Source organism: Neodiprion virginianus, chromosome 5, assembly GCF_021901495.1.
Source record: "Neodiprion virginianus isolate iyNeoVirg1 chromosome 5, iyNeoVirg1.1, whole genome shotgun sequence".
Taxonomy (NCBI): Eukaryota; Metazoa; Arthropoda; class Insecta; order Hymenoptera; family Diprionidae; genus Neodiprion; species Neodiprion virginianus.
In genome coordinates this window covers 2,800,469-2,825,718 of record NC_060881.1, presented here as the reverse complement: position 1 = coordinate 2,825,718, position 25,250 = coordinate 2,800,469, and the positions used below count along the sequence as shown (strand labels likewise).

The 25,250-nt window shown below is 39.7% G+C and overlaps 6 protein-coding genes across 8 annotated transcripts; 3 read left to right on the top strand and 3 right to left on the bottom strand.

Moving 5' to 3' along the window:
• Positions 1–100: 100 nt before the first annotated feature.
• Positions 101–6,489, bottom strand: LOC124305896 (SWI/SNF-related matrix-associated actin-dependent regulator of chromatin subfamily A containing DEAD/H box 1 homolog). Its single transcript, XM_046765877.1, has 12 exons — positions 5,754–6,489; positions 5,340–5,542; positions 5,039–5,229; positions 3,941–4,169; positions 3,307–3,640; positions 2,919–3,193; positions 2,658–2,795; positions 2,261–2,584; positions 1,889–2,190; positions 1,610–1,822; positions 1,206–1,312; positions 101–1,080 (listed from the first exon to the last, which is right to left on the bottom strand). The coding sequence occupies exons 1-12, from the start codon at positions 5,860–5,862 to the stop codon at positions 941–943; spliced, it is 2,565 nt and encodes an 854-aa protein (XP_046621833.1). The 5' UTR covers positions 5,863–6,489; the 3' UTR covers positions 101–940.
• A 58-nt stretch (positions 6,490–6,547) lies between these two features.
• On the top strand, positions 6,548–12,275 carry LOC124305895 (exportin-6-A). 2 transcript variants are annotated; one of them, XM_046765875.1, is made up of 16 exons: positions 6,548–6,782; positions 7,151–7,354; positions 7,472–7,666; positions 7,755–7,914; positions 8,012–8,271; positions 8,547–8,710; positions 8,943–9,249; positions 9,324–9,416; positions 9,493–9,661; positions 9,770–9,929; positions 10,000–10,355; positions 10,424–10,751; positions 10,897–11,094; positions 11,178–11,456; positions 11,543–11,708; positions 11,812–12,275. In XM_046765875.1, exons 1-16 carry the CDS (start codon positions 6,780–6,782, stop codon positions 11,887–11,889), a joined length of 3,120 nt encoding a protein of 1,039 aa, XP_046621831.1. In that variant the 5' UTR covers positions 6,548–6,779; the 3' UTR covers positions 11,890–12,275. The 2 variants fall into 2 exon arrangements, with proteins under 2 accessions (XP_046621831.1, XP_046621832.1); XM_046765876.1 differs by having other exon boundaries at positions 9,791–9,929; positions 11,812–12,274.
• Positions 12,276–12,387: 112 nt separating this feature from the next.
• LOC124305901 (alpha-aminoadipic semialdehyde dehydrogenase) lies at positions 12,388–15,061 on the top strand. The gene is made up of 9 exons (XM_046765895.1): positions 12,388–12,761; positions 12,881–13,097; positions 13,183–13,370; positions 13,463–13,662; positions 13,732–13,847; positions 13,972–14,100; positions 14,181–14,290; positions 14,360–14,620; positions 14,710–15,061. The coding sequence occupies exons 1-9, from the start codon at positions 12,585–12,587 to the stop codon at positions 14,920–14,922; spliced, it is 1,611 nt and encodes a 536-aa protein (XP_046621851.1). The 5' UTR covers positions 12,388–12,584; the 3' UTR covers positions 14,923–15,061.
• On the bottom strand, positions 14,995–17,201 carry LOC124305909 (rRNA N6-adenosine-methyltransferase METTL5-like). 2 transcript variants are annotated; one of them, XM_046765908.1, is made up of 3 exons: positions 16,489–16,564; positions 15,451–15,990; positions 14,995–15,374 (listed from the first exon to the last, which is right to left on the bottom strand). In XM_046765908.1, exons 2-3 carry the CDS (start codon positions 15,788–15,790, stop codon positions 15,082–15,084), a joined length of 633 nt encoding a protein of 210 aa, XP_046621864.1. In that variant the 5' UTR covers positions 15,791–15,990; positions 16,489–16,564; the 3' UTR covers positions 14,995–15,081. The 2 variants fall into 2 exon arrangements, with proteins under 2 accessions (XP_046621864.1, XP_046621865.1); XM_046765909.1 differs by lacking the exons at positions 14,995–15,374; positions 16,489–16,564 and adding exons at positions 16,802–16,935; positions 17,025–17,201 and having other exon boundaries at positions 15,697–15,990.
• A 593-nt stretch (positions 17,202–17,794) lies between these two features.
• LOC124305898 (protein HID1) lies at positions 17,795–21,561 on the top strand. The gene is made up of 12 exons (XM_046765879.1): positions 17,795–18,335; positions 18,432–18,791; positions 18,873–18,926; positions 19,000–19,223; positions 19,322–19,563; positions 19,648–19,878; positions 19,960–20,085; positions 20,160–20,416; positions 20,487–20,730; positions 20,809–20,987; positions 21,064–21,230; positions 21,317–21,561. The coding sequence occupies exons 1-12, from the start codon at positions 18,270–18,272 to the stop codon at positions 21,537–21,539; spliced, it is 2,373 nt and encodes a 790-aa protein (XP_046621835.1). The 5' UTR covers positions 17,795–18,269; the 3' UTR covers positions 21,540–21,561.
• A 559-nt stretch (positions 21,562–22,120) lies between these two features.
• Positions 22,121–24,810, bottom strand: LOC124305907 (uncharacterized). The gene is made up of 4 exons (XM_046765906.1): positions 24,295–24,810; positions 23,904–24,126; positions 23,589–23,796; positions 22,121–23,489 (listed from the first exon to the last, which is right to left on the bottom strand). Exons 1-4 carry the CDS (start codon positions 24,383–24,385, stop codon positions 23,172–23,174), a joined length of 840 nt encoding a protein of 279 aa, XP_046621862.1. The 5' UTR covers positions 24,386–24,810; the 3' UTR covers positions 22,121–23,171.
• Between the last annotated feature and the right edge of the window lie 440 nt (positions 24,811–25,250).

Below are 25,250 nucleotides of genomic sequence, written 5' to 3'. Positions count from 1 at the left end.
AAAAGTTAAGGATTTTTATTCTGGTAGCTATAATAGAGGAGAGGAAAGATGTGGACGTTAGGAATCTCGATGAACCTTCTTTCAATGATACGATATTGACTTCCATTATCATGTAGATTGTTGTACTTTATTGATTTCAATATTCATCCACACCGTGGTCCATGCTCCGTATCTTTTTAAACAATTAAAAATCATTTGTTCACTCTTAAATATTGGGGTGTAGGTTGTACACACAATGGGTACTTGATGTCTGAAAAAGTTTCAGGCATTTATGGATCTTGTTGATAGGATCGATGGAACACCATAAGTTAATTTAAGCTCTTTCTGAAGTGAAGTATTTAACTGAACATTACAAACTGAATCGAAGAACCAAATTTATGAAAATGGAAAGCTGAGTACGTTTGGCGAAAAATGACCGAAGTCGGATGGGGTCATCTTATTTTTGTCTGGACCTTGCTTTTGATGTAGGCCCTTGCTCCATCGACGTGCTTAATTATAATTTATTTAATTGAAAATATACAAACGGGTTAAAAAATTTACCAGCACTTACACGACAGACAATCTTAGAAATTACGGCAAGAGTGGTATACTTACTGTATATTCGCAAACGGTAGAAAAATTTGCAATACCCATTCATCCTGCGAGTATAAAATAATAAATTATAGTAATACTTTTTTACGTATCCTGGATAATGGAGTTTCAATTATTGTATACATATTTCGAGCAGTGAGAATTGCAGCTCCAAAGCCAGATCGATGCATTCATTAAAAACCTAATTAAAAGACTTTGTAAAATGATAAAATTATTAACTAAAGTTCACCTTCGGAAATTTGAAATATCACTTCGTTCAATCGTTAAAATCGGAATTATTAAGAAAAAAATGCATACAATTACACATCTAAATTGACCGAGAGGATGCGTTTTTAAAAAAGTATCTTCCCTATTCCCCTATACTTGGTCTCTGTACCGATCCATTTGTTGATTTCGTCGATGGGAGTGTTAGAGATTTGCTTGAGGTATCCAATCCCAGTGCCATTTTAAGTAAGTTGAGAACGCTTTTCTTGTCGGTATTTTCACTGTCTGAAAATCGTTGTACAAAATTTATTGGTCTGATAACATTTTTTTTATCATTTTACAATGATGCGTTTCAACATTCTCGCAATTGAATTTTAATTTGTTTTCTTCCAATATCTCAATATAAATACCTTCGTTGTTAGTAACCTGTTGTTCCAAGTTGAGTTTTCCCTGTGCCATTTCGTACATACCCTCTTCTATAGTATCCTTTGCTATGAATCTTATAATCGAAACTGGCCTGTGGAAAGACGAAACCAAGTGATCACACACGTTCAGGGTGTCCAGGAACACGGGACTTGACAATTCCCTTATTTTCCCGGTAATTTGATAAAAAATCTCGGACATTCGTAACATTTTTTTGAGCTGTATAACTACTGAATATCCGTTGTTTTAAACAGTAATCTTTCAATTTGCATTGCCGATGACCGTAAATTTTAGAATGAGTTGGATTTCCCGAAAAAAAACATCTTGACGCTTATAAAGATAAGAACCCGAGGGCGTGAGAGTGCTAATGTAAACTGGCGTATCAACTTACCTCTGTTGACCAACCCTGTGACAACGGTCTTCGGCCTGCTTATCATTATATGGGTTGAAATCTAGGTCGTGGATTATGACTGTATCCGCTGCAGTCAAATTTATTCCTAAACCGCCAGCTCTTGTTGATAGTAAAAAAATAAATATGTCTGGATTTTGTGTAAATTCATCTATTAAAAATTGTCTTTCTGGTACCGGCGTCTGACCATCCAGTCTGTGAACAAAAAATAATATATAATACAATTATTATAAACATTGATATCAATAATTAGCTACATACCTTGTAAATTTGTGTCCCCTGATGGCTAGATAGTCCTCAATAATATTCAGCATAGACGTGAACTGGCTGAATATTAAAACTCTATGACCATCAGTTTTGAGTTTCGGTAAAAGTTCGTCGAATTTTTGAAATTTGCCTGAATTTGGGATCAATTCCTGCGGTAGCCCTTGTCCTGCCAAACACTTGTGCACTCTTGTTAGTTGGTTTATCTGATAGTCTGACATCCATAGCAAATCCTCAAACACATAGTCAGGGTTTTTCTGCTTGTATGTTGGATCACGAGACAATTTCTTTGCCATATCCTAAAAATATTATCAAATGTGTAATTTCGGAGTGAGTACGAGAAAAGAACCAGCATAAACTGCATCAAACCTTGAGTTTCGTTTCGTTGTAGTAGTCTCTTATAAGTAAGGGATGATTAGCTAGCTTTCTCAGCTGCATCATCATTCCAGTACCATTAACTTCTTTATTGGAATCAGCCTCAACAGTGAACTCAGCGACCAAATTCTGGTATAATTCGAGCTGCGACGCTTCTAAACGACAACGAATAACTTGTTCCGTTTTCACAGGTAAATCCTGTAAAACTTCCGACTTCAAACGGCGAAGGATGAATGGCTTCATGATTCGCTTCGCATTGACTACTTGTTCCCTTTCAAATTCCGTTTCTGCGCGGCCACTCTTTTCGGCTGCAATTTTCTGCAATGTTATTTATTCATTTAATCAATAACCGGCGAATGATTTTACCGCCAATGAACTATATTTTACCTACAGTATTTTTTGAAAACAGGCTTTTCAACTCTGCTTGTTTGCCCGCAAACATTGATGGCATTGCGAACATCAACAGTGACATCAATTCAAGTAAATTGTTCTGCAAAGGAGTGCCAGTAAGCAGGATTCGATGTTTTGCCTGAAACCAAATGAAATGTTGATATCTTGTTTTCTCATTTTGCAGAATCATGACGAAACTTAAATTTACTGTCGATAGGTTGAGCGAAGGACTTCTCTAAACTTGAATGTAAAACATACTTACATTGATCCTAATGAGGTTTTCGTATCTAATGGTTGACATGTTCTTGAGCATGTGAGCTTCGTCGAAGACTACGTACTGCATGGGCATTACTCTGAAGAGTCTTCGTTCCTCGGGTGTACTGCTGACCAGGTTGTAAGTAGTAAGAATAATGTCAACGTCTTCCAAATCACCGGCACGCCATCCCATCCGCATCTCCTTGCGCTCGTCCTGTGACCCGTAATAGCCGACTACCTTTAAGCCTGGAGACCAACGCTCAAATTCGTTGCTCCAATTTTCTGTGCCGAGAGAAAATAGTAAACTCAACGAATTAAGGAAAGAAATTTTTATTCCTATATTTCAAATATCTCGTTTCCAAAGATGCGATGCTACATGGATATATAAATCTCACCCATTGTCGAACTGGGCACTACTATCAAATGAGGTCCAGCCCCATCGACGGCCAGTCCAGCCTCCTTCAGATAAGTGAGGAAAGTTATGACTTGAACGGTCTTGCCCAGTCCCATTTCATCAGCTAATATGCCATTGACATTCTGGGCATGCAGCACAGCAAGCCAGTTAATACCGACCATTTGGTATGAGGCCAAATTCAGACCAGAAGGAATCCCTGCTGGTTGTTGCCTAATGTTCGTTGCCCCGGCTGCCACGGCTCTTTCTAGAATCGACGAAAGTCGAAGGCACTTCTTCATCAAAGTATCGACCACGTGACGTGTCCCCAACAGTACCTTTAATATTGTTGTTAGTTTATTTTTTGATGACTTCCAGATAAATGATAACTGCTTGCAAATGCACTCGGCACTTATGTCGCTGCGTGCAACTCAATTTCAGTGAGATTTAAGCATTGGTTTCATATTGTCTTTTAGATGAAAAAAATGCAACAATGTGTATACTAATAGACAATATGTTCGGTATAAAAGATGCACACTACAAGACTATGTTTTGTAGAATAAATCGAGAGAAAGAATATTTTTATGTATTATTAAATAGTTGATAATGTATGTAGATGTAAAACAATTTATACAGACCTGGGCAGAGTTTAAAAGTTCAGTATCTAAATATCTATAATTTTGGAACTTTTGCACCAAGTCTCGCCAGTCGTGGAATGGACGAGCCTCGATAATGGCATTCGCTCTTTTCTGGGAGCAGTGTGACATCAGCAGCAATTCCATGTGCAAAGCATTTTGCATGAAATCCAGTACAGATTTCTTATCACTAGTAAGTTCGTTTGATACCGCGGCGTCTGAATCGTCATCGCTGAGGACAACAATAACACAACATACTTTTGAAGATTTAAAGAAGTAATTTAAGAAAAATTAATTATATTTTATAAAAAAATTATTCAACTTGCCACAAAACAAACCTACCTATGCACCAAGCCTAAGGGTCAGTGCACCCTCTATTTTAGTGACAATTTGTAAACAGGTTCTGAATTTCCTAATTAATTGTAAGACTTAAAAAAAGCAAAATGCATAAGACTCAAAAATATGCTTGCTAAAGCTGAATGCAATAACTTGTCACAACAACATACTACAAAAATATAACTGGATTGGCCAAATAAAAAGTTTTCCAAGCCAATACATAGAACCGCAATATTTCCTTCAAGAATTTTAAAAGAAAATAAACCGCCGTTGTGTGAAGAGTATAAAATATGTTTCTATGTGTTAGATTTAGCAAAATATAGCCAATCTACAATACTCATAATATTTTCAGAACTACCACTAGAGGCAGGCACAAGAATAACTCTCAAAACGATTAAAATTATTGCATACATTAGATAGCTGAATAATGTATGCTGTAGAATTGTAACAGACCCAAAGCAACATAAAATTAATAATCATTTATACCTATTACAGTTACTGCTGTACCAGAAACAATCTTATGCATATGACTATGCTAGTGAATGGTAAAAGCTTGATCTCATTTAATTTTTAGAGAATCCTGTACTCATTTAGTTTCACATATACCTACATTACAAAAAGATAATAACATATTGTTACAAATAAAATTAACTCCTTTATATCACTTAAGTATAATGGAAAGAACAGTACAATGATTAAATACGTACTTCAAAAATCAGCATTCAAGCATGTTTCTCTGAAAAAGTTTAAGCCATCAAAACTCACCTATCGAATACCCTATTCTTGTAGTTCTTTTCATCTGAGTCATTATCAACATCCTCGTCGTAATCAACTTTTCTCCTTTTTTTCTTGCTAGACGACAATGGTTTATTGCCAAGTCTCTTCCGCTGGCTATTAAGCTGTCTCTCTGCTTCATCCGTCTGCCAGTTGGAGTTATTCAGCGCTTCGAGAATTCGCTGTACAAACAGAAAGAAACATAGAATTAAGTATCTGAAATTAAAAATGCGCCAACTTGGGCATTGGCTTGAATTTGACATGAAATTTGGCATTGAGACATAGAACAAACCGGAGCATCGAGGCGAGGATACAATGTACTCAGGTACTTGAATTTCTCTTCCCTTTCTTTGGTTTCTGGTTTATTGTCAACGTGTGGCATCGAACCTTGCAGCTTAGTCGGGCTTCCCACATCGCTGTCACTGTCTTCGATCCTGTTCACTGGCTTACGTCGTATTTGGTTTCCAGAACTCGTCAGGTTACTGTCTTCATCAGCTACAGGCACAAACATCAGAATTTGGTTTTGTTACATGTATTGCTAAAGGTGAGGATAATAATAAAACGGGATGGAATGGGGGTAAGAAGCTGAAAGAAAAACGGAAAAGAAAAACTGAGGTAAGGTGATTTGAAGTGAATTTAAGTGAAACGTTGAGAAGAATAACGATTGCAATTGCAATTACAATGAAAAATTTTCCATGGGACTTACACGTGTTCATCTTTTTCACTGGTTTTTTCTGAAATCTAAATTTGCGCAAATTTTCCAAAAGACTGTGGCTGCCCGTTGATTTAATCTCAAATGAATTTGAATCTGACATATTATCCCGTCAACTATCGGTGTAGCGCGATAGAGGTGACATTTCTTGGTGTGTGAGATTCTTTCTTTTAGTTTTTCAAAGGCAACCTCCAACAAATGGAGATTATAATAACAGATGCACGGACCCAAGCCGTGTATACTACATGTACGTGTATATTGTAGAGTATGCAGTTTGCATCTTTAAAATGTAAACGCTTCACTCGATTTACGATCTCGCGTTGCGGAATTTTCACCGCTGAACTTGTAGAGGAAAGATGGCTAATACACGACTCTTGGCGACGGCCGAATGATGGCCGCGAAGTTGGCGAACACCTGCAAGATAAATCATCCGTAGTTTTTTGTGATGTCGAGTCAAGGGTCTTCGTTCAGTTCTCCATAGCGTCGATAGTTCATGGTTCGTAACGAGGGTTTCGAAATTCGATTATTTTCGAAAAGAATGCTAAGGATCTTAATTTTCTCTTGCTTAAACGTCTCCGCCAGTTTTCGAAAAACCGAGATCTTCCAAATTGCATAGAACTACTCCGTGATAGATCTGCAGCTTACGGACAGACACGTCTGCGAAGAGGTAATTAGTCTCAAAGAGCCAGCCGCTGCTTGAATACGAAATATCGATTTCATCGGTAGAAATAGTCGATGGCTAGAAAAAAGAAATAATCGATTATTCACGTAAAAGAATACGAGTGGAATGGAGGGCGAGTCGTTGCACGGCTAACTTCATAGGATAATCCAACCTTGGCTTTAACTCCCACAGTCCCACCGCGAAGTGCGGAGCGATTGGAGTAACGTCTGTAATTATCGCGGATGGTTCGTACGCCCGGGCGATTCGGTGCTACTGCTGTTCGCATCTATGCGAAAATAAACATCTTTTTCCTATAACCATCCGTCATCAGGTCAGCTGTCAATTGTTGACCGATCAACATGGTAAGATATCTCTCAGAATCAGTCACACCCGAATACGACAAAGCTGTATGACAAGGGCCGCCGTGCATATCACGCAGGGCGAGACAATCCTGTATAACAATACTTGCGATCCTGCCAGGGTTTTCAGTTACACTATTGCTTCTTCACTGTACTAAAAATTGGTGGAAATATCAATCTGACTTACCGTTTCTCTGATTATTCTTTTCTCGAGCTATCTGGGGTCTGGTTAAGCCCCACCTCTGCTTTCCTTTCCTTTCATAAGCTTCACAAGTCTCCAAGTTATCTTTGCATGTAGGTCGCTCCGAACAAGAGACATTAGGCATGCTCAGCTTCGATCAACCTGTTATGGAAGTTAGTTTTCTTTACAGGACAACGATGCAGCTGTGCTTCGGAGGCTGGAGCAACTGATGACTGAATTTTTCTCACCACAAACCAGCAATGATCAAAAACGATCAATCGAACAGAGCCTTCATGAATTCGCGGCACAAATCGACTCTTGGAGGCTGTGTCTTTACTTTTTGTCATCAACTGACAATCGCTATGTCAGCATGTTTGCACTCACTACTCTCGAGGCGAGTAAAACTGCTCTATTAGTCATTTGTAGTTTTTTTTTTTTTTCTCTCCTTTAAACCAGATGCATTTCCCATGTGCAGAAGCTAATATTTGGTATCTGATTGCTTCCAATCCAGCAGACAGCAATTGGACGTCGATGGCCAGTGCTGGGATGGGAAGACAGAGCTATTGTAAGATCAACGCTGTACACTCTCTCCCTAGAACGTGGTATAACTCCGTTTGTTCGGAACAAGGTGGTCAAGCTGGTGGTTGATATCGCCAGGCATGACTGGCCTCACTTTTACTCCGACTTTTTCTCAAATATTTTACAGGCACGTACCTAGTTCGCTGCTCTTTGTGGCTTGCGTTTAAAAACATTTGTATTTAGATGTATAATCGATGAAACACGTTTATTTGTAGTTATTAGGTCACAGGCACACAAGACTATTGGGTCTGGTTTACCTGAAAACTGCTTCTGAGGAATTGGGAACCCCGAGAGAGGACTTACCACTTCACCGAAAAGCGGAATTGCTTAGGTTGTTCAACAGTTTGGTACCAACCGCCTTGGATGTTCTTACAGGTGAATAATTTTATCAACATGAAAGAAATAACAGTAAATAGAATTCTATTATTATGCTGAGAATATTTATGACTTTGTATCCTTTCTGTGAATTTAGAACTTCTTGTCGAAACAACCAAACATCAGAATAGGTCCGGCACAATAACTCCGCCACCTTCGCCGACGGGTGCTCAAAGTGCTCCTCTCCAAGGGAGAACTGTTTTAGATGTGGAAGGACTTGCAGCTGGTAGCGGGGAAATTTGCATCATCACCCTGGAAGTTCTGGCACATTTGTTCACCTGGATAACTCTCACTGATCATTTTTCTACCAACCTATTGAACGTTATTTTCACCTGCGCCAAGTATCGTGATTCAATGGTAATAAACAATAGTTATTAAATAATCCCGACTAGAAACGATAATCTAAAAGTCACCAATTTCTTTTGGAGGCTTATATCGCTTATGTAATACTTCTAACTGATTCTTTTCCGTATTGTCAAAAGTTTAATCTTCCCATTCAGCTGTCAGGGCTTTAGACTGTTAAATCATCTAAGTAATTCAGCAAACTCATTATACCGTGTCTTGTTTCTCTTTCTGCAAAAAACCATGAAAAAGAGTCGCAAAATTAATTAAAACAAACATGAATTGAACAGAACGGAAGGCAGATTGAGACAGCCGTGCAAGCATTGACGACAATAAATGAACTGTTGTACCGCCCAAGCTCGCCGAGTGCCACAGAGAGCTTGCTGCTGCAGATATTTCAACGAGGGATAGAACTATTTCAATCCATAGAACATCTAGAGTCCATCGACGAAAGGTGATTCCGATTTACAAGTTCCAATCGTTCCCGTCTGATCGTCCGTCCGTTCATCCACCTATCCCTCCCTACGTTAGGCCGGTTGTAAAGAAAATACTGGAAAGTTCGTGACGACGGTTTTGCCGTCGGTAACTATTATATGTATGATATAGTACTTGCGCTAAAAGTGATAATGAGAACTAAATCCAATCAAACATATGCTAATTATTGTTTTTGGGGTTTACTTTCTTAGCTACTTAGAAAAAATGACAGAGTATCTGCAGTTATTCGTTACAAATCACCTCAAAAAGGTTGAATCTTGCCCAAAGTTTCCCGTCAATGCGCTTCTCGAGGTATTATACCATCACACGTTTCAACGCTGCATCACACCGATGGGGTATACTAGATCATTGGAGGTTTGGTCCATACTGCTGGAAAGCACTCAGGCTCGCTATGCCACAGTCGCTCTCGCGCTCGCAGAACGCGTCTTACAAAAAGTCACCTTCAAATTTAACGCGCACACTCTAAAGGTTCTGGACACTGATACATTGGACGAAAATGTAAGTGGTTTGCCTAATCGTGCTTTATCTCACCTTACAAAAGATAATCTCTAATTTTTCAAACATTTTTGCAGGATGAGACGGAGTGGCAGCATTTTTTACGCTGCAATATCGAATGCCTTGCCAAAGTTGCAGATATCTCTCCTATACCGGTGTTCACACTGCTGGTGCGATATTAAATCTTGTATCTTTTTTCCCAGGGACTATTTAGGTATATATTTTATGCTACTTTTATGTTCCCAGTATCAATCCTGGCGGGAGAGTCTATCAGTTTACGCAAAGTTAGGTTCAGCCGTAGCAAGTGGTCAGGTAGTGGTCCTGAACGATTCCGAAGCTTCTAACGTAAGAATTCATTTACGGGACTTGGCGTCCATGACTCAGGCTCTGGCTCGATTGTATGTTCATTTTGTTGGTAAGTTGTATCATTTGAAGTTCATGTTGAGTGATGAATTTATACTGGAAAATACGAAAAGCAGATTTTCAGACAAAAGAAGAAAATAGGTTTACAATTCTTTTGAAGACAAACGTTTTGGAAAAATAGGGGATCAACCAGGGATCGATTGCTCATTGGCCGAGGAACTAGTTTCGCAAACGTTCGAAGTCTGCACTTTTGCCAAGGACAATCAACTGCACAGGGCCAATCTTCAGCCAGTTGAAATACTTCAAGACCTAGTCGAAGTGTAAGCTTATTGGTCAAATATTCGTATGCACGTTTTGCTCAAAAAAATTTTCTCATGCTCCGTCTTCCAGAAATTCACAGATGTTGGCTTCACTCCAGGCATGGTGCCATTGGATATCGGAAAGGCCAGAAAAATTGAAGGACAGTTTAAGTCAACGATGCGTGCAGTCCTGTATTTGGGCCTTGATGCCTAACACGTTTCCCCAAAATTTACCGCCAAAATTTGTTCACTCAGCTGCGCATCTAATGCAGAGCACAGTTTCTATTCTCAAACCAAACCTCTGGGATCAACCTGCATTTAATGATTTAGTTGTTGCCGGCTCCCATCCGCATCTTAATCAGGATACTGCAAAGGTCCTCAGGAGAGCCCTGGTCAACGGAATAATTCTCCCTGCTGGAGACATCGGGGCGCGGCAAAGACTAATGGGTAAGAATTAACATAGAGATGACGTTTGGTCATTTTTCATCACGCGAATTATAAATAACTTCCCATAGGCACTATGGTCACGGCTCTTTCGCACCCACTAGGAGGAGAGGGGCAGCCGGTGCCTCCTGAAATTGTAGTATCATCGTCGGTACTATCACTCAAAGAGTTGTTGGAAGATTGTCGTTCGTCGTCTACAGCAATAAAAAAACTCTTACACACTAATCTAGAATCAACAGTGAATCGAGTACTGGAACTTCTCCCTCATCTCATCAGATTTTCAGGAACATGTGAAACATTGCTTAGCTTTCTCCACAGCGCCTTTGCTGTTCTTCAGCAACAACTGGGACCAGAGTATACACAAAATGCGGCGCAAGCTATGCTGCACATCTTTACTCGGTAATAAGCATTGTTAAATGTGTGAAGTAAATGGGATGTCTGAAATAGCAGAAATATTAAAAAATCTAGCGAACAAAACTTACCAACAGCTTGAAAATATCAAACCTTTTTCACCTTCGTTAAATTCTGCATTAATATTTTTCAGTGAAAATATATCGATCGGACCAACGTTGGATCAGCTCCTGGAAATATTGATTTTGGTTGTGTCAGCACCTGGCAGAGCTTTCAAAGCGTTCGTGCCGTCAATAACAGACTTGTGCTTGAGCAATGTGTGGCCCGTTGTCAGGAGTGATTTGAGCGATCACCCGGATACCACCATAGTTTTATTACGCTTGTTACATAGGTAAAGTGTAACGATTAATTAACTTTACGATCAATTATTCAATTTTATGGGAGTAAAATCCGTCCATACTTGTTTCTTTGCAGTATTTTAATGCACCATTGGCAGTACTTTTATAACTCATCCGTACTACGGACTTTCGGTAATCCCGACGAAGCTGAGCCGGTTGAGCACAGAGAAGAGTTAGTCGCTATTTTGGAAGCGTTTGGACAGGCGTTACTACAACCAGACGTGAACATATTTCGTCAGAGTCTTCAGAGTCTGGAACAACTAAACTCTAGATGCCGTCTGTACCAGCGTTCTATTTTCAAAACTAATTTACTTGAGAGATTTTTGGCAGCACTTTTGACAGTTTTGTTTCAAAGGTATAAAAAATTTTTTCTTCTCATTTAGAGGAATTTTAAGTGTGTCTACGAATCTGGTCAACAATCTTATATTCACCCCATTTCAGATCTCACGATCTCTTGGCCGACGAAATAGCGACTGCAGTTCACAGTCTTGCGCTTGTCAATTGTGACTGGTTTTTTGGTGAATTTTTGCCAAAATTTTTAACTGGATGTGAGGGACTAGACGACGAACAGAGATGCACACTTTTAGAAAACTTTGACCGAGCAACAGTGAGTATTAATTTTATACTTTATTATGCAATGTAGATGGAAGATTAGTTTACCTATAAATACATAACACATGTTTCTAATTCCAATTTTTTTGTTTTTTCAGGATCAACCGACATTGACAAGATCTGTTCTTCGTATGGTGACTGATTTGAGGTGCTATCAATTTTGTCGGACTGTTTAATATATGTATTATACATACATATCTCCTTTCCTCCACTCTCATATAAATGCGCTAGTACATTACATGACTTTCTGTATTTTTGTTACGAAACGAAGAGAAAAAAAATAATTAACGGTAAAAGATAGTAATTAATAGCCGGCGATAGTCTTTTCGGGAAAAGCATTGATATTTCATGTTTCAACTTCGGCGTACAATTATCAGTCTCGAGTTTTAAAATTGTATAATTATCAATCGCATTCACCCGATGCAGCAAAATACTGCCATATCTATACATTGTATATTCCTATTACGTAGAATAAGAGAGTCAAATGAATTTTATTCGCCCGTTCAATTATTTATATATAAAACTTCATTATTATGAATAATTATTACAAATTATGAAATTTCTAAATCACTTGATTCATCTATCCCTCGTCCGATATTTGTTGAAATATACAATTTTTATAAAAAGAACCAAGTACTGTCTATCAAATGCGATTGAAAAATGATGTGGCAAACTGAAAAGACCAGACAAAGTGCATATCTATGCATTCGTTTTGTAATGGTTACGTACGTTATGGTCTGTTTGTATTTGTCACTCCGTGAGTGATAAATAACGATAACGCCAATTCTGATAACCCTAGACCTCTGTTTGACGTTATTTCATTACTATGGTCTGTGATTATGTTAGTTATTCTTGGGAAACATAGTCGACAATGGCGAGAATCTTGCTGTCAATAAGAAACTTTGGCCGATTTACCGGCAAGCAGAAAGCAAGATTTATTCCTATCAGAAATCTGTCATCTAGGTCGGAATTAGCTTTTTTAAAAGAACTCGAAATTGGACCCGATAATCTTGGATCGTTTGATGGCAGTTGGGGTGGTTCAGGCCCGGTGAGTTGACCCGACGATAATCAAGGTTTGAAAAGCCGAGTTTTACAAGAGAGCCGCATCTCTTATAATTATCTTGCATCGTTGAATTAAATATTACCTCGGAATTCAAATTTTGATAGGTAATAGAGTCCATCTCACCGGGTAATGGTGAGGTGATAGCAAGGGTCCATTCCTCGACGCCTGATGAGGTGGGGAACGCTATAACAAAAGCGAAGGAGTCATGGCCCCAGTGGGCATCGATGCCGGCTCCAGCCAGGGGTGAAATTGTACGCCAAATTGGAAATGAGCTGAGAAAAAATCTAAAGCCGCTTGGAAAGTTGGTATCGTTGGAAATGGGTGAGGCCTGTAATTGGTGACGAAAGTATTTCATAATCCAATTGTGATAGTTGCTAAAGGGAACATCTTCACTTCCATGACACAGGAAAGATTTTAGCTGAGGGCATTGGTGAAGTACAGGAGTACATTGACGTTTGCGATTACGCTGTTGGGCTGTCTAGGACTCTGCCAGGAAGTCTCCTACCTTCCGAAAGGAAAGATCATGTGCTACTGGAAAAATGGAATCCACTAGGCGTAGTCGGAGTTATCTCTGCATTCAACTTTCCCGTTGCAGTAATCCTAAATAAAACAAAACTTCTCGTATCCAGAAATCAAAAACATCTGAAAATACAAAGAATTTTAATTCAATCTTACCCCTGCTAAAGGTTTACGGATGGAACAGCGCCATAGCCATGGTTTGTGGAGACACACTGGTCTGGAAAGGAGCCCCGACTACGCCTTTGGTTTCAATTGCGACAACGAAAATTGTCGCCAAGGTCCTCGAACGTAACGGGATTCCTGGCTCAGTTGCATCGCTCATAACTGGTGGGACAGATGTTGGGGAACTGCTAGTCAATGACAATCGGTAACTGAAATATCTCTGTAATGAGTTCATCGATACTGCATACTACAAAGAAACAATCTGTTATTCTAGTGTACCATTGATATCGTTCACGGGAAGTACGAAGGCTGGAAAAAACGTCGCCTTAAAAGTTCAAGAGAGATTTGGCAAATCGCTTCTAGAATTAGGTGGCAACAATGCACTGATTGGTAATTAAAATAACAAGTTACACATATTTCTGTAGAGGCAGAAAATGTCCGGTTTAGAATCATAGTCGATAGATTGTTGGTTTTTTAAAATTTAATAAATTTACAATCCACATTGAAATTTCAGTCACCAAGGACGCAGATTTAGATATGGCAATTCGAGCGGCTGTATTTTCCTGCGTTGGCACAGCAGGACAAAGATGCACAACTACTAGGAGGCTGATTTTGCAAACCGACATTAGGACAGAATTCTTGAGTACACAGTTTTTATCTACTACCAACTCGTAGAAAGATCTCAATAAATAGTACTTGTTTCCAATCTTTCGTGAATTTTAGAGAGGCTCAAAATGGCATTCGCAGGCATTCTTGGTAGGATTGGAGATCCTATTGAAGAGAGTACCCTCTACGGACCTTTGCATAGTCCTGCAGCGGTAGAGGCTTACAAGGTGAAACGATTAAGTACAAAGTAAGCTTAATTGTTAAGCATACCAAAATCAAAATACTGCTTGTTACAGCTAACTGTGGAAAAAGCAGTAAAGTCTGGAGGGTGCATAGAATTTGGTGGAAAAGTGATTGACCGGGCTGGTTTCTATGTTGAACCAACTATAATATCTGGCTTACCCGCTAGTTCAGATCTTGTTAGACATGAGACGTTTGCCCCGATTGTTTACATCCTTGAGACGAATTCATTGGAGGAAGCGATAGCCGTGAACAACGACGTGGAACAGGGACTGAGCAGTTCCCTCTTCACTAGCAACATTGGAGAATTATTTAAGGTACTAAGGTTTACAGTGCTTCATTGAAATCTGATTTTGGAAAAAACAAACGGTATTAATTGTGAATCAGCAATTTTTATTTTCCACAGTGGATTGGGCCCCTTGGTTCTGATTGTGGGATAATAAACGTAAATATCGGGACTAGCGGTGCAGAAATTGGAGGAGCATTCGGTGGAGAAAAGGCAACTGGCGGAGGACGAGAGAGTGGGAGTGATGCGTGGAAGCACTATGCCAGACGGGCAACAATAACGATCAACTACGGGAATGAATTACCCTTGGCTCAAGGGATCAAATTCGAGTGAACTATGAAAAAATCAAACCATAATTTATGCGAGTAGGAATAACAACGAAACACAACAAAAGAACCACAACACTATTTCTGTACAAATTTATTAAATCTTCCATTATACTTACACTTAGAAATTGATTAGTGATGATGAATGCTTTTTCATGTTGTTTACCTAATCTAATTCAAGTCTTATGAAATCAACTTGGACATCCACGGAAGTATTTTTGTGAAACTTATACGCTCGAGGAAGATCGTATCGCAATTCAGCGACAACTTTTGCCGTTGTTCCAAGGCGTTTTGCAGTCCTAAGCACATGATCGCGGGTGCTAGTTTTGTGGAGAGAGTAGACAGCATGTCGTGCAATACTGACTGCAGTCTCCAAAAACTTCATGTCTGTTCCAGCATTGCGTTTGGTGCCAAAAGGCGGATTCATCACAACTGTATCAAAGTACTTCTCAAATCTACCTGAAATCAGTGATATTTATTATTCACATAATGACCCTCGAATCATTGGACTATGAATTATTAGATCTCAACTAACCGGGCAAGTAACTAAGTAAGTCACAGTGAACTGCCTCGACATCAGTTTCTAATTCAAGGCAATTACTTCTGAGTATAGACAGTGCATCAGCATCAATTTCAAACCCGACGACATGACTGGCGCCGAGAAGTTGGGCCCCAAGTGAGAGTACCCCACATCCTGCACCCAAGTCAGCAACAGCCTTTCCTTCTATATCGTCGAAGTGTGTATATGCTGTGTGCAGGATGTGTGCCCCGATGTGAGCGCTCGTAGAATATTGTTCAAGCCAAATTTTTGGCTCCTCAAATCCATCTAATTGTTGAAGATACTCTTCCAGCTCTCTCAATCGCATGGGTGCCATTTTGGTCACAATAACCGTTCTTGAATAATACGCCTGATAGTAGTTCACTTGGTCTCAAACCGAGGGAGTACTGGCAGGATCAAGTTACCAAAGGACGAGTCCTGGGTGACAAAGAATCCAGCAGAGGCTGCATGAGCGTTGTGAAGAGCTGCGCGTTGAGAAGCACTCAATGCTATACCATCCACCGTTGTTGCGGGATTCTGTTGATAGTGTAAAATATATAAAACGTGATAGTGTTGCCATCCACGTGAATTCAAACCAGGGTGTAAAAATAATAGGTGGCAAAGAGAAAATTATCTAGGTTGATGAAAACGTAACTTTTAGCAGTTTGAAATTCATAACGTCGACGCATAGGGTACTTGGAAATAGCACAATTTTGTGACTCAAATCTTGTTATAATTGCAAAATAAACGAGACACAATGTTGTAACCAACTTGGAAAATTATGTAGTGTAGTTTACCGCATTTGAAACGTTCGACCACTCAAGTTCAAATTTTTTCGATTATTCTGTTGCATCAATGTTACGAACCTCAATCTCATAGGTTTATTATGACTTCTATTTAGTTTATGTTACTTTATATATTTCATATATTTAAAAATTTATTATCATTTTTTGGTATTTTATGTTTTCAAATGCAACTTCTAGTCATATTTTTTATAAATATGACACGCTCATCTCATGATTAACCTAAAATTACCTTCCTCTCTTTCGGACACTGCATGCCGCCATTATTGTTTACAATGGTCTTACAGACCCGTAGCCGTTTGGTGGACAAGTACCGAATTATGCAAAAATAATCACAACCGCCGAGCCGCAACATACCTATTATTTTTCCACGATGATTCAAAAAAGACATCCTATTATTCTTATACCGTGATTCAAACTAGACATCCCATTATTCTTACACCGTGATTTAAACTAGATATCCTATTATTCTTACACCGTGATTTGAACTAACAGAACATAACCCAACCTCATCCGAAACTCAAGAATTCGTTTGACGGACGTACCTGAGTCGCAGCAGAAGTAGCGGGTGGTACAGCGAGCGGAGTTAAAGAAGTTCCAAGGGTAGGCGCAACGCCCTGCTTCAAAAGTAGCTGCTTCTTCAACTGTATTTCTTCCAGTATCTTTCTGTTTTGTAGCTCTGGGAGAAAACAATATACGTGGAATCGCGATAATTTTTGGGACTTTCAATTAACGAATAACCACGTATGAAGTATCTCAGCTCCTTACCTCTCGAATTTGGTTGCGAAAAAGCCATTTGGTAGGGATACCAAATTTTAGCAGCCGAACCTGCCGAACGTTTTAATCTAATATCTCACGAGTCACTACGGTCACGACCTACTCGTATCAATGCCTAGCCACAACTAATTGTGAAATCGCGGCGGCGTCACCAGAGTACTGCGAATTGGCCGCGACGATAGCGCTAATAGGCGTGCCGTGGTTGAAAGCAGTACTGAACAGGGAACCAGCTGGCAATTTCCAGGCCCTGGTGAGAGCGCGGTTAACTATCAAAGATGAGGGGATCTCTGTAACAATGTAATCACCCTCAATTATTATGTAAAAATCAAAATACAGCTACTTAGCAAAAAATGATAACAATCGAAAAATAACAACAATATGATTAGAACGTGACGAATTCGTTCGCTGAATGAGCGGTAAATTGTTAACGTAGTGACATCTCAATCATATGTAGATTATTTACGCGGAGCAAAGTGTGAGACGATTAGATATGATAATTTGATAAATTAGTCGGTACGTGAAGACGAGGGTCGGTAACACTATATTGTTCATCTCTCTCTAGCGCACAAGATAGAGAAAAGACAAAATATTTTTATAGACGCAACAGTCGGCATTGTCGGTACTGCAGAATGCACAGTGATCAATTATCCTTATAAATGTTGGTAACTCGCTATTCAATTTTTCTGACACATATATTTCCATATAGCCTGCTTTCTTTAGTGGGATATAGATACTAATTACTCAATGGTACATACATGCATACACGTCTGACATCCGTCAATTTCAGAGTGGTTTCGGTTATCTTACCGCCGTACACAATCAGTATTTGTAATCGTGTCAGAAGAATATTCAGAATATGTAGAGCAGTGAAAAGATTACAAAGTGAAAATGAAAGTATAAACGTACATAATTATACACTGGATTTAGGACCGACAGCCACGTAACATAGTTATCAATCGTTAAAAGGTGTCGAGTGGTTGTCTCACACCCACGCTAATTCTACTTGAATCGCTTCGCCTCTATCCCGTCTCGGCGATGAATACCCCGACGATACGTTGTCTTCGCGTCGATATCCCATCAGGGTGAACCCGGAATCGACGGCTAACTGCTTAATCGGCCTACGACTCGTCCACCGTTGCCGTCGGTTACGCGCTGCGACACATCTGCGAGCAACGATCTCCTGAAAACTCCGTACGAATTATTTATACACACAAGTTTTTAGCAATTTGTAAAACCATGGGAAACGCTGACACGAAGTTAAATTTTCGCAAGGCCGTTGTTCAGCTGACATCCAAGACCCAGGTGAGGAGAATCAAAACTTTCTGACACATGGAATCTCTCGGTTTCATCAAATTCACTTACGTTAATCAAAGCGTGTTACAATACCATTGATTCCAGCCCATAGACGCAGCAGATGACACATTCTGGGACCAATTTTGGTGTGAGAACGTGGTGAACGTTCAGGATATATTCACTTTGATACCCGCGCCAGAGATCCGGGTGCTCAGGGAAGAAGCCCCATCAAATTTGGCAACGCTATGCTACAAGGCGGTAGAGAAACTCGTCAAAGCAGTCGACAACAGCTGTCGAACGCAGCGTGAACATCAAATGGTCTTGAACTGCTGCCGGCTGCTAACCAGGCTTCTGCCCTACATATTTGAGGATCCTGATTGGAAGGGATTCTTTTGGTCGAGTTTACCTGGCAAAGAAGACGAAGAGAGCATCCCTCTTGCTCATTCTCTACTCAACGCGATATGCGTAAGTATTGGGACATTGGTTTATGTTGAAATTTGTGTTCACATTCTGACTATGTGAATAATTAACTTGATTTCCTTACAGGATTTGCTCTTTTGTCCTGACTTTACTGTGGCTGCGAATAGAAAATCAGGACCGGTAAGCTGGGCAAAAAGAAACAGAAGCAGATTTATAAATGTAATTTTAACAATGCTTCTGTTGCTTTCTTTAGGATAAAGCCGAAGAACTACAGTCGATAGATAGCTGCGAATACATATGGGAAGCTGGTGTAGGATTCGCACATTCTCCACCAAGATATCCATACTTGGACTCAAACCGAACTGAACTCTTGAAACTCCTGCTCACTTGCTTCAGTGAGACTATGTACAACCCTCCTACAGACCTTTCGGTAACACCCAATCGGTGGATCGCTCACCTCACCAGTACCGAGAACAGGTATGAATGGGTTAAACACGCAATCAAGATTCAAGGGATACTAAATTCCTTATATAGTTGAACAGAAGGTGATAGGCGAATGCAATTTTGTCTTTCAGGCACGCTCTGCCCATGTTTACATCCCTTTTGAACACCGTTTGCGCTTATGACCCAGTCGGACTTGGAGTTCCTTACAACCATCTTATATTTACGGATTCCTTGGAGCCGCTAGTCGACGTCTCGCTACAGATATTGATCGTGACTCTGGACCATGACACAAGTGGTGGCCTGCCATCAGAGGAAGGGGTTCCTGGAGATAATTTGTTTATTAATTATCTGAGCAGAATTCACAGAGACGAAGGTAGCTTGAATCAACTGTAACTGATAACAATTTTTCCATCCTCAGAATGACCTGGAGAATGACCTTGTGTTCTTTTTTTTTCAGATTTTCAGTTTGTCTTAAAAGGAATAACAAGACTTCTGAATAATCCTTTGCTTCAAACGTATTTGCCAAATTCTACCAAAAAAGTACACTTTCATCAGGAGTTGCTGGTATTTTTTTGGAAAATGTGCGACTACAACAAAAAGTTCCTTTACTACGTGTTGAAGAGCTCTGATGTGCTGGAGGTTCTTGTACCCATTCTTTATCATCTTAATGACTCGAGGGCTGATCAATGTAAGCAATATTTTAAAATTAGATGAGCCAAATGAATAAACAAAGGTGAGTAGCCTGTATAATCTGTTATACACATTGCAGCTAGGGTCGGTCTAATGCACATCGGAGTGTTCATCCTGCTTTTACTCAGCGGTGAGCGAAACTTTGGAGTGAGACTGAATAAACCTTATACAGCAACTATTCCCATGGACATTCCAGTTTTCACCGGTACACACCATGCATCTATCAATAATTACTGATGATTTTGATTGCACTTTCTCAAACATATGACGTATACACAGGTACCCATGCTGATTTACTGGTGACAGTTTTTCACAAAATAATAACAACGGGGCACCAAAGACTTCAGCCCTTATTTGATTGTCTGTTGACAATATTGGTGAATGTATCGCCGTACCTTAAAACTCTCTCAATGGTGGCAAGCACAAAACTGCTGCATCTACTTGAAGCATTTGGAACCCCATGGTTTTTGTTTTCTTCACCAACGAATCATCATCTAGTCTTCTTCTTACTCGAGATATTCAACAACATAATACAGGTGACAAGAAGCTATTGATTGTCATGGATTATAGCATGACTTTATCACTAACAATCTTCGATCGTTTCAGTATCAGTTTGATGGAAACAGTAACCTAGTCTATACGATAATACGTAAGCGCCAAGTATTTCACGGCTTGGCCAATTTGCCCAGTGACTGCAACACGATTGCAAGGTCATTGAACAGGAGACAACGAAGAACAATCCCAGTTAGCACCTCCAATGAAAATGTTAGCGAAATAGCTATGGAAGGTTCGAGACCGGCACTGCCTGCAGAACCTGGAACCTTAAAAGCATCTCTTTTGGAAACACCTGGTAGGTGTGAATTTGTTAACAGTAAAATCAATTATCTATGGTTTCTTTGGTAATCGCTGTGTCACCATGCTTATACAGGCATTGAAAATATGACTGAAAAGGAGTCAGCTCATCCGTTGAGCCCACCTATTGACGTTGCTGGGAATTCTACAATTGTGAACAACGATAAGGTGCACCGAGAAACGACAACTACGGTAATAGAAGAGGACGTGAAAGAAGATGTGACAAACTCTGCAAGGTCGAGTACAGTCGTTCATGTGAGTTCCAGAGATCGATTGACAGGTGAGCAACTCACAGGCTCGTTTTTAACGAACATATTTGATTATTTCACAGAGAGGAGGAATTAGGGTGACCGAACAATCAAATCTTGCACAAAACGTAAACCACTGGGTGCCATCTGGTGATTGGGTTCATCAATGGAAAAGTAAATTACCTCTGCAAACAATAATGCGGCTTCTTCAAGTTCTTGTCCCGCAAGTTGAGAAAATTTGTATCGACAAGTGAGTATCCTCTCAATTACGATGACGCAACTTGCGTAATATTGGTTATACGGTTAATTAATATCCTACAACTTCGTGATCTACAGAGGCTTGACGGACGAGAGTGAGATTCTCAAGTTTCTTCAGCATGGCACCCTTGTAGGATTATTACCTGTGCCTCATCCCATTCTCATCAGACGATATCAGGCCAATGCTGGAACCACCGCGTGGTTCAGAACTTATATGTGGGGAGTTATTTATCTCAGGAACGTTGAGCCGCCGATTTGGTATGACACCGATGTCAAGTTGTTCGAAATTCAGAGAGTCTGAATGAAGAGAAAGAAAGAAAGAATGGATTATTTATAACGTAATTGTAATTTTATTACGTTTTATTAATGTTCTAAGGTCGAGTACATGATAATGATTTTTAAATGTGTGTACGGAATTAGTGAAATAATTCAGAAAAAGAAAATAGTAAAAAATAACGATAGAAATATGTGAGAACGTTGTATAAGTTACAACATAGTATATCGTTATAAATCGATAGCAAAACCTTTGATCGTAAATTAATTTATGTACTGCATATACGTATATATATAAAAATAGGATATATCTAATATATATTATTTAAAAAATTATACAAAATTATGTAAAACACGTGCCCGTCTTAATATACTTTTAAAATAATTGGCAAATTTAACAGACCTACTACGTGTGTGCTTGAAGGTGTATGCAACAAACAATATGAACGAAACAAAACATCGTACACTTTATCACCGTATTATCATACTTTCTCCGTTTCTCATCTGAAGGATAGAATAATTAACTGTGTAGTTGCTAAAGATTATGCTAGAGATCAATATGTAGCGATTACTCGCGAGCGCGTACAACATGCTTTTGTTGATTAATAAATTTCTCGATGCGTTTATGTATTATTATGCACTTTTAAAACATATTTTTGTATATTGTATAATAGTAGTAATATTGAAACGGATCTTACGGATATTTTCTCGCGCCGCTATCACAGATGCGAAAGTATCTTATTTCTATTCGTAATATGATTAATCATTATTTTTACTTTTTGTTTATCAATTCGTAAACTGTTTGAGAGATCAATGTATATTTAAACTCTACTACGATCTTTGTTGAAGTTGCGAAAAAAATATCGGTGTAATTATAGTAATATCAGTCTGTTTGTTGGATTCGTAGTGTCTTAATGCTTTTACGGTAATGGAGAACGCGCAAAATAACAGTACGATTGGAACATCGTGAATAAGCTGCCTGTTAGTATTATATTATTACAATTATATCGTCATAATATTAATCGAAACTCGTAGCTACCATGCGTATAGAGGTACACAGGTGATTATTTTTTAATCTGTCTTATGTTTGAACCATCTGTCATGTTATTAGAGGCGAACGAAAATTAGAATTTGGTCGAACCGATCGCCACTATAAATTAAAATTTATCATATCAATATATTACTATAGATCCAATATATAATCATTTCTCGTATCACGATGCCACGAAAGAAGAACGCGAATCATTTGGCAACTCTAGCCACTGCTAAATATTTGACTGACATTCCAGATCAGCTCAATTGGGTTAAAAATAATTCTAAATAGAACACATTAATTCTTGGAAGATCACATTTTCGTTGAGTTTGAAAGAGAAGGTTTTGAATTCGTAAAACGCGTTCTTTGTAATATTACATTCTCATTTTTCTGTTGAGAAAGAAGGAAGAAAAAAGTTGTCAGAGTGTAAGCAACAGCGGTCGATTTATGGTTAAGCCGAACTGGAATGCTTTCCATGATAGGTAATTCACATACCTGAACCAATCTACGAAAATGACTCAATCCCTTGTGGATTACCATTACACAGTCTCGTGCGACTCAAGCCTAGCATCATGGTCAAGCAGAAAATAACCCACGGTTATAACGTGTGAAAACCAACTTCCCCTCTTAATGCACAGCTATCTTGTCATAAGATGGGGGAGGAATATCTTCCGCCGAATGCGACGGCGGTATTAAAATGGCAATGTGGTAAGGTGGCGGTGGTGGGTTCTGTTCGGAAACAGGCATAACCATTGGTAGTCTAATATTCTCATTTGCAATTGTATTCGCAGCAGTCATAGCTGCTAACGGATCCTCCTGAGATTGCATAGCATTTTCCCTGACCACGTTCTCTTCTGTTCGTCGGCACAGAATTGAGTAAAAGCAACCAGATAGGAGGAGTGTGACCAGCAATCCGCAGTACACCAAAACCTCAAGTCCAGTGCCCTGGAAAAATTGGTATCAAAGTGTTTTTCTCTGTAGTAAAAGATCTGGTAAACGAGTTTGGAATTATAGTGGGTAACTCATGCAATGAGAGTAACTCACCTGGTGGTCGAAATAGAACTTTGCTGCGACGACGAATCCTGCAGCTAGAACACATGTAATCCAAACTCCGCAGCGCAGTCTGCATCCAGCTAATTCGGCATCTGTGAACTCTGAGAAATCAAGTAGACTCCTGTTATGTGCCGGGTCCGCTGCTGTTTCTGAAGGTGGATGAAGTTGGTTGTTTCCTGCGTTATCCGATACGTGGCAGCTGGTGTTTATGAAAAAAATATTAACAGTCATCAGTAAGCGACATTGTATACCCTTAAAAGACTTTTTAAGAATATATCGTAAGGAAATAAGAAATCAAATAACTACTTTGCTGAATTTGCGGTTGCCTGAACAGGCTGCAGCGATATATTTTCGCTGTTGTTGTTGGCACCAATGTCGTTGGCGTTCCTTAAGGAAGGCCTCAGGTGACGAGGGCCGTAACCGCAGGAATTACTTGGGCCCGGAGCGTGGCTGGTGCCGTTCAAACTTTGGAACCGATGAACCGGAGTGACCATCGGTCTAATTACCTCCCTGCCACGTCGTCGATGACCTGCGGTATAACGAGCATCTTGAGAAACAACTATCATACAAGGATTACTCGCACTTATCAGAACGGTCAAGAAGACCCCTCACATCTGGTAAGGTGATCTTTCCTGGACTTACATATGCATTTTACAACGAAGAACAGGCAACATCGAAAAGTAAACAAAATTCTCACCGGAGCGAGCCTTGGGCAACGGGGTGGCAGGGTATCGGCGCCCTCCAAAGCCGTAGTACCTGCCTGCCGGCTTGTCGATCCAAAAATGCATCGGCCGTATATCCAAATGAGGGATCGATAGTCAGCGCTGAAGCGCCGTTGATACTTGCATCGACGTTTAGGTCCTCAATGGGTTTATTTTGTCCGGGCGCGTGTCGTTGAACCACGTCGCACGTGATTCTCCTTGCGCGAGTGAACGAGTCTACTTATCGCACCCCGTCATCTCGGAAAGTCCTCGTCTTTCCTTGTCTAGCCTCATTTCGGCCGACGATTTAATTTCACGGCACGCACCTGCTCCCCCCTTTCGCGGATTAACCCTGCACCGGGTGTCTGTCACCCTCGTCCTCGCCGTAGGCGTTCATTGGTCACCGACGATCGTTGCACTGCTGTCACTGCTGTCAGTGGAGGTGGAGAATCAAAACATGAGAATGAAGTTAGTAACGTACTTGTAGCGATGCATGTTTAGGGAAAAATCGTTACTTCGCAGCTTTTAAGGAATGTCTGAAATTTAGTGAACAACAATAAACGAAACATACATACTCTTATTTTGAAAAACCGACTCCTTTTTAAAGTCATTCTAAAATTGCGCAATAATGATTTTTTCCCTCATGTTTCGTTACGTTAACGTTACTAACTTCAGCCTCATACTCAAAACAACATCTCTCGTTTCTTGCGTGCTGCGAGCCATCTACGGTCAGTTTTGCCTGACAAGACAATCGATGTTTGGTTTTTGATAAATAAGCCGCCTCTTTCGGCTTGTAGATGATCCCACTTCTCCGGGGTTTATCATGATGTTTCTTCAGTTCTCGATTACAAAAGAGAATTAACGTAACTCTCAACATCTCAATGAAGACTAAGGATAATCTTATCGTCAATCGAGATACTAATTCACGTCTCTTAATTATTCTTATAAACCT

Bases quoted from the DNA above. Each gene is read 5' to 3' on its own strand.
- LOC124305901 (XM_046765895.1), top strand. From the start codon at position 12,585: ATGGCGAGAATCTTGCTGTCAATAAGAAACTTTGGCCGATTTACCGGC. The intron at 13,098-13,182 runs GTGAGGCCTGTA...TCCATGACACAG, and splicing joins GTTGGTATCGTTGGAAATGG to GAAAGATTTTAGCTGAGGGC. The intron at 14,621-14,709 runs GTACTAAGGTTT...TATTTTCCACAG, and splicing joins ACATTGGAGAATTATTTAAG to TGGATTGGGCCCCTTGGTTC.
- LOC124305907 (XM_046765906.1), bottom strand. From the start codon at position 24,385: ATGCATTTTTGGATCGACAAGCCGGCAGGCAGGTACTACGGCTTTGGA. The intron at 24,127-24,294 runs GTGAGAATTTTG...GTTATACCGCAG, and splicing joins GTTGCCCAAGGCTCGCTCCG to GTCATCGACGACGTGGCAGG. The intron at 23,490-23,588 runs GTGAGTTACTCT...CAATTTTTCCAG, and splicing joins AGTTCTATTTCGACCACCAG to GGCACTGGACTTGAGGTTTT.
- LOC124305898 (XM_046765879.1), top strand. From the start codon at position 18,270: ATGGGAAACGCTGACACGAAGTTAAATTTTCGCAAGGCCGTTGTTCAG. The intron at 19,564-19,647 runs GTAGCTTGAATC...TTTTTTTTTCAG, and splicing joins CAGAATTCACAGAGACGAAG to ATTTTCAGTTTGTCTTAAAA. The intron at 20,086-20,159 runs GTACACACCATG...ACGTATACACAG, and splicing joins GGACATTCCAGTTTTCACCG to GTACCCATGCTGATTTACTG.
- LOC124305896 (XM_046765877.1), bottom strand. From the start codon at position 5,862: ATGTCAGATTCAAATTCATTTGAGATTAAATCAACGGGCAGCCACAGT. The intron at 5,230-5,339 runs GTTTGTTCTATG...CTGTTTGTACAG, and splicing joins ATCCTCGCCTCGATGCTCCG to CGAATTCTCGAAGCGCTGAA. The intron at 2,191-2,260 runs GTTTGATGCAGT...TAATATTTTTAG, and splicing joins ACAACGAAACGAAACTCAAG to GATATGGCAAAGAAATTGTC.
- LOC124305895 (XM_046765875.1), top strand. The intron at 7,667-7,754 runs GCACGTACCTAG...GTTTATTTGTAG, and splicing joins TTTTCTCAAATATTTTACAG to TTATTAGGTCACAGGCACAC. The intron at 9,662-9,769 runs GTAAGTTGTATC...ATTCTTTTGAAG, and splicing joins ATTGTATGTTCATTTTGTTG to ACAAACGTTTTGGAAAAATA.
- LOC124305909 (XM_046765908.1), bottom strand. From the start codon at position 15,790: ATGGCACCCATGCGATTGAGAGAGCTGGAAGAGTATCTTCAACAATTA. The intron at 15,375-15,450 runs GTTAGTTGAGAT...CACTGATTTCAG, and splicing joins CTTACTTAGTTACTTGCCCG to GTAGATTTGAGAAGTACTTT.